General features: G+C 48.3%; 1 protein-coding gene across 2 annotated transcripts in view; it reads right to left on the bottom strand.

The window, feature by feature from the left end:
• Nucleotides 1-2,627, bottom strand: part of LOC139419366 (ras-related protein Rab-38-like) — an 18,877-nt gene extending 16,250 nt beyond the window's left edge. Inside the window, exons 1-2 of one of the 2 annotated variants that reach the window (XM_071169308.1) lie at nt 2,397-2,627; nt 2,041-2,206 (exon numbers count right to left, since the gene is read on the bottom strand). In XM_071169308.1, the coding sequence (XP_071025409.1) occupies nt 2,041-2,206; nt 2,397-2,429 (199 nt within the window). In that variant the 5' untranslated portion in view covers nt 2,430-2,627. Of the gene's footprint in view, nt 1-2,007; nt 2,207-2,396 lie in introns of both variants that reach the window. The other variant, XM_071169307.1, reaches the window with a different exon arrangement.
• Nucleotides 2,628-9,153: the final 6,526 nt, after the last annotated feature.

The raw sequence follows: 9,153 nt of genomic DNA on the forward strand, positions 1-9,153 counted from the left end.
TGTGCGTGCGTGCGTGCGTGCGTGTGTGTGTGTGTTTACAATGGTTCTACTGTGACTTGCCCTTAAACCTCCCTCACATGGGCTCACATGATCCCACCAATACCTCCACGAGATAGATGAACCGTGAGAGAGAGAGAGAGAGAGAGAGAGAGAGAGGAGAGGAAAGTCATACGCTACATCAAATACAGAGAGTTTCTCCAACAGAGATAGTTCATGAACTCTTCAACCCTGATCCATTAACTTTTCACCTCTGATCCATGAACTCTGATGGAACCACAGCTTTAACCCACCAAAACCAACAGGAATGACGAACACACATTAAGATGCTGCAACTCCACATTCCATATTGTACTTGCCTGAAACGCAGCCTAGTCTCTCTTCTTGTTCTCAATACAAAGTGTGTGGACACCTGCTCGTTGAACATTTCATTCCAAAATCATCGGTATTGATATGGAGTTGGTCCCTCCTTTGCAGCTATAACAGCCTCCACTCTTCTGGGAAGGCTTTCCACTAGATGTTGGTACATTGCTGCTATAACAGCCTCCACTCTTCTGGGAAGGCTTTCCACTAGATGTTGGAACATTGCTGCTATAACAGCCTCCACTCTTCTGTGAAGGCTTTCCACTAGATGTTGGTACATTGCTGCCAGGACTTGCTTCCATCCAGCCAAAAGAGGTGTTGTTGGGCACTGATGTTGGGCGATTAGGCCTGGCTCTCAGTCAGTGTCCCAATTCATCACAAAGGTGTTCAATGGGGGTTGAGGTCAGGACTGCAGGACAGTCAAGTTCTTCCACGCCGATCTCGACAAACCTTCTCTGTACGGACCTCGCTTTGTGCACAGGGGGATTGTCATGCAAAAACAGGAAATGGCCACAAAGTGGGAAGCACAGAATCATCTAGAATGCCATTGTATGCTATAGAGTTAAGATTTCCCTTCCCTGGAACTAAGGTGTCTACCATGAAAAACAGCCCCAGACCAGTATTCCTCATCCACCAAACTTTACAGTTGGAACAATGCATTGGGGCAGGTAGCGTTGTCCTGGCATCCACCAAACCCAGATTTGTTCGTTGGACTGCCAGTTGGTGAAGTGTGATTTCTCACTCCACAGAACGTGTTTCCACTGCTCCAGAGTCCAATTACGATGAGCTTTACACCACTCCAGCCGACGCTTGGCATTGCGCATGGTGATTTTAGGATTATGCTCTGCTCTGCTCTCTCCATGTCTGCTCTGCCATGGAAACGCATTTCATGAAGCTCCCGACGAACAGTTCTTGTGCTGACGTTACTTCCAAAGAAAGTTTGGAACTCGGTAGTGAGTGTTGTAACTGAGGACAGACGATTTCTACGCACTACGTTCTTCAGCACTGTGAGGTCCCGTTCTGTTGGCTTGTGTGGCCTGCCACTTCGCGGCTGAGCCGTTGTTGCTCCTAGATGTTTCCACTTCACATAACAGCATAACAGCACAGTTGACCAGGGCAGCTCTAGCGAGGCAGAAATTTGACGAGCTGACTTGTTGGAAAGGTGTTATTGTGAAGCGCTAGAGCTTCACACGTTGAAAGTCACTGAGCTCTTCAGTAAGGCCAGTTTACTGCCAATGTTTGTCTATGGAGATTGCATGTCTGCGTCCTCAATGTTATACACCTGTGAGCAATTGGTGTGGCTGAAATAGCCAAATCCACTAATTTGAAGGGGTGTCCACATACTGTTGACCCTGTAGCGTACATTATCATTCCCACCTGTCCATTTTTTTTAATGAATATAATACAGACAGTCATTCAACATCATTCTCAATGGTTTCTCAGTGCTTCAAATAGAATAACAATAGTTTTTCCCCAATAAGATGTCGTGTTGCCCAACAGCTGTTAACCATATAAATAACTTTTTTCTTGTATGAACGAAGTTGACAAAAAGGTTTGGATAAATATGTGTTCTAATTGATGGCGATAGGTTTAATTGATAGAGAGGCATACAAGCATAACAGAAGTTGAGATAAGAAGCGTGATTACTTAGTAGGCTAGATAAGGAGCAGTCTATCCTACCGGCGATGTCCCAAAGTTGTAGCCGGACCGTCTCAGAGTCCCAGTTCAGGACCTTCAGGGCGAAATCCACGCCGATGGTGGCTCGGTAGTTGGTGGAGTAAGTCTGATGGACATACCGCTTAATGATAGAGGTCTTCCCCACACCCAAGTCCCCGATCACCAACACCTGGAACACAGAACACAAGCAGACCCACGTCATTATCATCATCCTCTATTAGAAATCAGTAGAAATTGTCGGAGCACAACATCACCCATCATTCTCCACTATAGGCCTAAATCACAAGAATTTTTATTCAAAAGATCTATCTTATCATAATAACTTAATAAATACATTGAAAATATAAATATGAGGTTACCTTGTACAGGTGTTCCTTCCCGGGGTTCTGCATCCCGACGGTTGGAGAGAGGGGAAGTCGTTGGTTGGTTGGCCAGTTTGAGGTACTGTTCCCCCTGTAGTTTAATCATATGTTTAGAAGGAAACGGTGTGTTTGGTTCTAAATTTAGTTTTAAATAGCAGTTCCCTTTCTTCTCTCCTCTCCGCTCTGCTCTGCTCTGCTCTGCTCTTCTCGCAAGCATACACACACACACACAAACACACACACACCCGGTAGGGAGGAATGCCTAGCTGCAGGGGAACATGTGACCCAGGAGCAGCAGCTCTGGTATCGCCTCGTGCCACGGGGAGGGAGACACATGCTAGGAAGCTCGTGAGAGGCACATTCATGTTGAGATGTCATGGCTGCGTCACGGGAGATTGTAAAGAACATCATCTAGTTGTTAACCAACAATACCGGCTCTGTGATCGGCTGCCATTACGGCTCCTCTAATACAAGTAGCTTTACAGTCCACTACAATCACTGTGACCGGCTGCCATTACGGCTCCTCTAATACAAGTAGCTTTACAGTCCACTACAATCACTGTGACCGGCTGCCATTACGGCTCCTCTAATACAAGTAGCTTACAGTCCACTACAATCACTGTGACCGGCTGCCATTACGGCTCCTCTAATACAAGTAGCTTACAGTCCACTACAATCACTGTGACCGGCTGCCATTACGGCTCCTCTAATACAAGTAGCTTACAGTCCACTACAATCACTGTGACCGGCTGCCATTACGGCTCCTTTAATACAAGTAGCTTTACAGTCCACTACAATCACTGTGACCGGCTGCCATTACGGCTCCTTTAATACAAGTAGCTTACAGTCCACTACAATCACTGAATCTCACAACATCCCAAGATGGCCAGTAGTTACCCCTGAGCAGGATAACCTCTCGGCCATATGGATACAGAACAATTCTATCACTCTGGGCCTTGTGTGAATCACTATGCTCCGAGCCATTTATTTATTTATTTATTTCACCTTTATTTAACCAGGTAGGCAAGTTGAGAACAAGTTCTCATTTACAATTGCGACCTGGCCAAGATAAAGCAAAGCAGTTCGACACATACAACGACACAGAGTTACACATGGAGTAAAACAAACATACAGTCAATAATACAGTATAAACAAGTCTATATACGATGTGAGCAAATGAGGTGAGATAAGGGAGGTAAACGCAAAAAGGCCATGGTGGCAAAGTAAATACAATATAGCAAGTAAAACACTGAAATGGTAGATTTGCAATGGGAGAATGTGCAAAGTAGAAATACAAATAATGGGGTGCAAAGGAGCAAAATAAATAAATAAATGAGTAGGGAAAGTAGGGAAAGAGGTAGTTGTTTGGGCTAAATTATAGGTGGACTATGTACAGGTGCAGTAATCTGTGAGCTGCTCTGACAGTTGGTGCTTAAAGCTAGTGAGGGAGATAAGTGTTTCCAGTTTCAGAGATTTTTGTAGTTCGTTCCAGTCATTGGCAGCAGAGAACTGGAAGGAGAGGCGGCCAAAGAAATAATTGGTTTTGGGGGTGACTAGAGAGATATACCTGCTGGAGCGTGTGCTACAGGTGGGAGATGCAATGGTGACCAGCGAGCTGAGACAAGGGGGGACTTTACCTAGCAGGGTCTTGTAGATGACATGGAGCCAGTGGGTTTGGCGACGAGTATGAAGCGAGGGCCAGCCAACGAGAGCGTACAGGTCGCAATGGTGGGTAGTATATGGGGCTTTGGTGACAAAACGGATTGCACTGTGATAGACTGCATCCAATTTGTTGAGTAGGGTATTGGAGGCTATTTTGTAAATGACATCGCCAAAGTCGAGGATTGGTAGGATGGTCAGTTTTACAAGGGTATGTTTGGCAGCATGAGTGAAGGATGCTTTGTTGCGAAATAGGAAGCCAATTCTAGATTTAACTTTGGATTGGAGATGTTTGATATGGGTCTGGAAGGAGAGTATACAGTCTAACCAGACACCTAAGTATTTGTAGTTGTCCACGTATTCTAAGTCAGAGCCGTCCAGAGTAGTGATTTTGGACAGGCGGGTAGGTACAGGTAGCGATCGGTTGAAGAGCATGCATTTAGTTTTACTTGTATTTAAGAGCAATTGGAGGCCACGGAAGGAGAGTTGTATGGCATTGAAGCTTGCCTGGAGGGTTGTTAACACAGTGTCCAAAGAAGGGCCAGAAGTATACAGAATGGTGTCGTCTGCGTAGAGGTGGATCAGAGACTCACCAGCAGCAAGAGCGACCTCATTGATGTATACAGAGAAGAGAGTCGGTCCATGTGTGAATCACTTTGCTCTGGGACCTCTGTGAATCACTATGCTCTGGGCCATGTGTAAATCACTGTCCTCTGGACCCTCTGTGAATCACTATGCTTTGGGCCCTTTGTGAATCACTATGCTCTGAACCCTGTGTGCATCACTATGCTCTGGGCCCTTTGTGAATCACTATGCTCTGGACCCTGTGTGAATCACTATGCTTTGGGCCATTTGTGAATCACTATGCTCTGAACCCTGTGTGAAACACTATGCTCTGGACCCTGTGTGAATCACTATGCTTTGGGCCATTTGTGAATCACTATGCTCTGAACCCTGTGTGAAACACTATGCTCTGGGCCCTGTGTGAATCACTATGCTCTGAACCCTGTGTGAAACACTATGCTCTGGACCCTGTGTGAAACACTATGCTCTGGACCCTGTGTGAATCTCTATGATCTGGGCCCTGTGTGAATCACTATGCTCTGGGCCCTGTGTGAATCACTATGCTTTGGGCCCTTTGTGAATCACTATGCTCTGGGCCCTGTGTGAATCACTATGCTCTGGGCCCTTTGTGAATCACTATGCTTTGGGCCCTGTGTGAATCACTATGCTCTGGGCCCTGTGTGAATCACTATGCTCTGGACCCTGTGTGAATCACTATGCTTTGGGCCCTGTGTGAATCACTATGCTCTGGGACCTCTGTGAATCACTATGCTCTGGGCCCTGTGTAAATCACTTTGCTCTGGGACCTCTGTGAATCACTATGCTCTGGGCCCTCTTTGAATTACTATGCTCTGGGCCTTGTGTGAATCACTATGCTCTGAACCCTGTGTGCATCACTATGCTATGAACCTGTGTGAAACACTATGCTTTGGGCCCTGTGTGAATCACTATGCTTTGGGCCCTGTGTGAATCACTATGCTCTGGGCCCTGTGTGAATCACTATGCTCTGGGCCCTGTGTGAATCACTATGCTCTGGGCCCTGTGTGAATCACTAACATGTGCTCACTGCACTCAGTGTTACGTGCACTTGGCCTTATCTTAGAGCCCAAAAATAAAATACCTCCAGATTTGTTTTTTATCCTATTCAAATCAAATCGTATTTGTCACATTCATTAGCAGATGTTATTGCGGGTGTAGTGAAATGCTTGTATTTCTAGCTCCAACAGTGCACTAAGGGGTGGCAGGGTAGCCTAGTGGCTACAGCGTTGGACTAGTAACCGGAAGGTTGCAAGTTCAGGCCCGGGATGGGGACCATCGCTGCAGGCCCAAGACTGGGGACCCTCGATGCAGGCCCAGGACTGGGGACCCTCGCTGCAGGCCCAGGACTGGGGACCCTCGCTGCAGGCCCAGGACTGGGGACCCTCGTAGCAGGCCCAGGACTGGGGACCCTCGTAGCAGGCCCCGGGATGGGGACCATCGCTGCAGGCCCAGGACTGGGGACCCTCGTAGCAGGCCCGGGATGGGGACCATCGCTGCAGGCCCAGGACTGGGGACCCTCGCTGCAGGCCCAGGACTGGGGACTCTCACTGCAGGCCCAGGACTGGGGATCCTCGTAGCAGGCCCCGGACTGGGAACCCTCGTAGCAGGCCCAGGACTGGGGACCCTCGCTGCAGGCCCAGGACTGGGGACCCTCGTAGCAGGCCCCGGGATGGGGACCATCGCTGCAGGCCCAGGACTGGGGACCCTCGTAGCAGGCCCGGGATGGGGACCATCGCTGCAGGCCCAGGACTGGGGACCCTCGCTGCAGGCCCAGGACTGGGGACTCTCACTGCAGGCCCAGGACTGGGGATCCTCGTAGCAGGCCCCGGACTGGGAACCCTCGTAGCAGGCCCAGGACTGGGGACCCTCGCTGCAGGCCCAGGACTGGGGACCCTCGTAGCAGGCCCCGGGATGAGGACCCTCGCTGCAGGCCCAGGACTGGGGACCCCCGCTGCAGGCCCAGGACTGGGGACCCTCGTAGCAGGCCCCGGGATGGGGACCCTCGTAGCAGGCCCAGGACTGGGGACCCTCGTAGCAGGCCCAGGCCTGGGGACCCTCGTAGCAGGCCCCGGGATGGGGACCATCGCTGCAGACCCAGGACTGGGGACCCTCGTAGCAGGCCCAGGACTGGGGACCCTCGTAGCAGGCCCCGGACTGGGGACCCTCGTAGCAGGCCCAGGGCTGGGGACCCTCATAGCAGGCCCAGGACTGGGGACCCTCGTAGCAGACCCAGGACTGGGGACCCTCGTAGCAGGCCCAGGACTGGGGACCCTCGTAGCAGGCCCAGGACTGGGGACCCTCGTAGCAGGCCCCAGGATGGGGACCATCGCTGGAGGACCGTTGCTGGAGGACCGTTGCTGGAGGACCCGGGATGGGGACCGTTGCTGGAGGCTCCGAACTGGAGACCCTCACTGCAGGCTCCGTGCCATGAAATAGCTGGAAAGGGTCATCAAGAGCCCAGGAAACAGCTGGACAGGGTAATCAAGAGCCCAGGAAACGGCTGGACAGGGTAATCAAGAGTCCAGGAAATGGCTGGAAAGGGTAATCAAGAGCCCAGGAAACGGCTGGAAAGGGTAATCAAGAGCTCAGGAAACGGCTGGACAGGGTAATCAAGAGCCCAGGAAACGGCTGGACAGGGTAATCAAGAGTCCAGGAAATGGCTGGAAAGGGTAATCAAGAGCCCAGGAAACAGCTGGACAGGGTAATCAAGAGCCCAGGAAATGGATGGTAAGGGTAATCAAGAGCCCAGGAAATGGCACCGCTACATACCTGAGCAGACTGATGCTGTCCTTGAGGAGCTGGCGGTGGGGAGGAGCGTAGTTGAGGTGGCCCGAGAGTTAGGGATGCCACACACCACTCTCCAAGATTATAAAAAGAGGAAATATCCCAATTCCCCTCACTCCAACCTGGCCATCACCCCGGGAAGAGTATCGCCAGCTTGTCCCTTTGAGCCGGACTATGGTCAAGCTCTCGGCTCTAGCCATCATCAAAATAAGTTGTTGACTGATCATTGTAAATCTGGAGAGGAGGTTGAGCGATAACTGGTAGTCCAATTTCAGAATTCGCCACCCTGAACTGAACACTAGAATTCCAGACCATTTGGAGAAGGCAAAGGTCTGTGGAGCAATGCCACGAGCCGGTCTACGACTGTGACGAAACAGGGTTCGGGTCCAAACCCAGGTCAAGAGAGAGGGTGCTGTGGCAGAAGGGTCATCACAGTTCACTTCTGCTGAGAGCACAGAACACTTCCTTCAGAATGTTTCATGTTCTACGTTGTTATGTGTTGCTATGTGTTTTGACCATGAATGAAGTTCCGTCTCAGGAAATAAAAGTTATTTGAATTGATTACTTCATACACACACACACTAGGTTTGAGAGTAACAATGGTCAAACAAACTGATACATGACACAGGAAGGTTTCTTTTTCACTTGTTAGATTTACTGTCTGGAGACACACACAAGCGGAGTCTTTGGTGAACTTTCTTGGTAACTGCAGTTACCATATACAGGATCTTCAGAAATTATATATATATATTTTTTTTAAACACTAGGCTCCAAGAATAGGTTGAATTACATTGCCAACTTCAGGTTTGCCTGTGTTATGCGGAGCAGAGGTTGAAACAATAGTTGTTTTTTTGATAGCTGTCTAATGTAATGAATTATTGTTTCAGGTGTTATTGTTAGTCACATTGCTATTAACTCATGAAAGATTAGTCTAATATGGCACATAATAACATTAATACTAATATTATTTCTTTATAGGACATAAACAATGAAGGTTTCTTAAAAGTTTATATGGATAAGCATGTGTCCATCTGCGGTATATATAGTAGAAGAGCTACCCCTGCTGGATAAAGGCAGTATGGCACGCAGTAACGAGAGCAGGATCAGAGGTGTCTGATTTTTTTCTCAAATAACATTGTTCCAATACCATGACAATCAAGTCTAATGTATAAAAAAAAGGTAGATCATTTGCAATATTTTGAAGCTAAATGTAACACTTTAGCAAAAGCACATTTCAAATCGAATTAAATCCAATTTTGTCACATGAGCCGAATACAACAGGTGTAGGTAGACCTTACTGTGAAATGCTGATTTACAAGCCCTTAACCAAAAATGCAGTACAATAAATAGAGTTAAGAAAATATTTACTAAATAAACTCAAGTTAAAAATTAAATTAAAAATAACACAATAAAATAACAATGTGGAGGCTATATACAGGGGGTACCAGTACAGAGTCAATGTGGAGGCAATATACAGGGTATTACGGTACAGAGTCAATGTGGAGGCTATATACAGGGTATTACGGTACAGAGTCAATGTGGAGGCTATATACAGGGTATTACGGTACAGAGTCAATGTGGAGGCTATATACAGGGGGTACCGGTACAGAGTCAATGTGGAGGCTATAAACAGGGGGTACCAGTACAGAGTCAATGTGGAGACTATATACAGGGTATTACGGTACAGAGTCAACGTGGAGGCTATATA

This window comes from Oncorhynchus clarkii, chromosome 10 (genome assembly GCF_045791955.1).
Source record: "Oncorhynchus clarkii lewisi isolate Uvic-CL-2024 chromosome 10, UVic_Ocla_1.0, whole genome shotgun sequence".
Taxonomy (NCBI): Eukaryota; Metazoa; Chordata; class Actinopteri; order Salmoniformes; family Salmonidae; genus Oncorhynchus; species Oncorhynchus clarkii.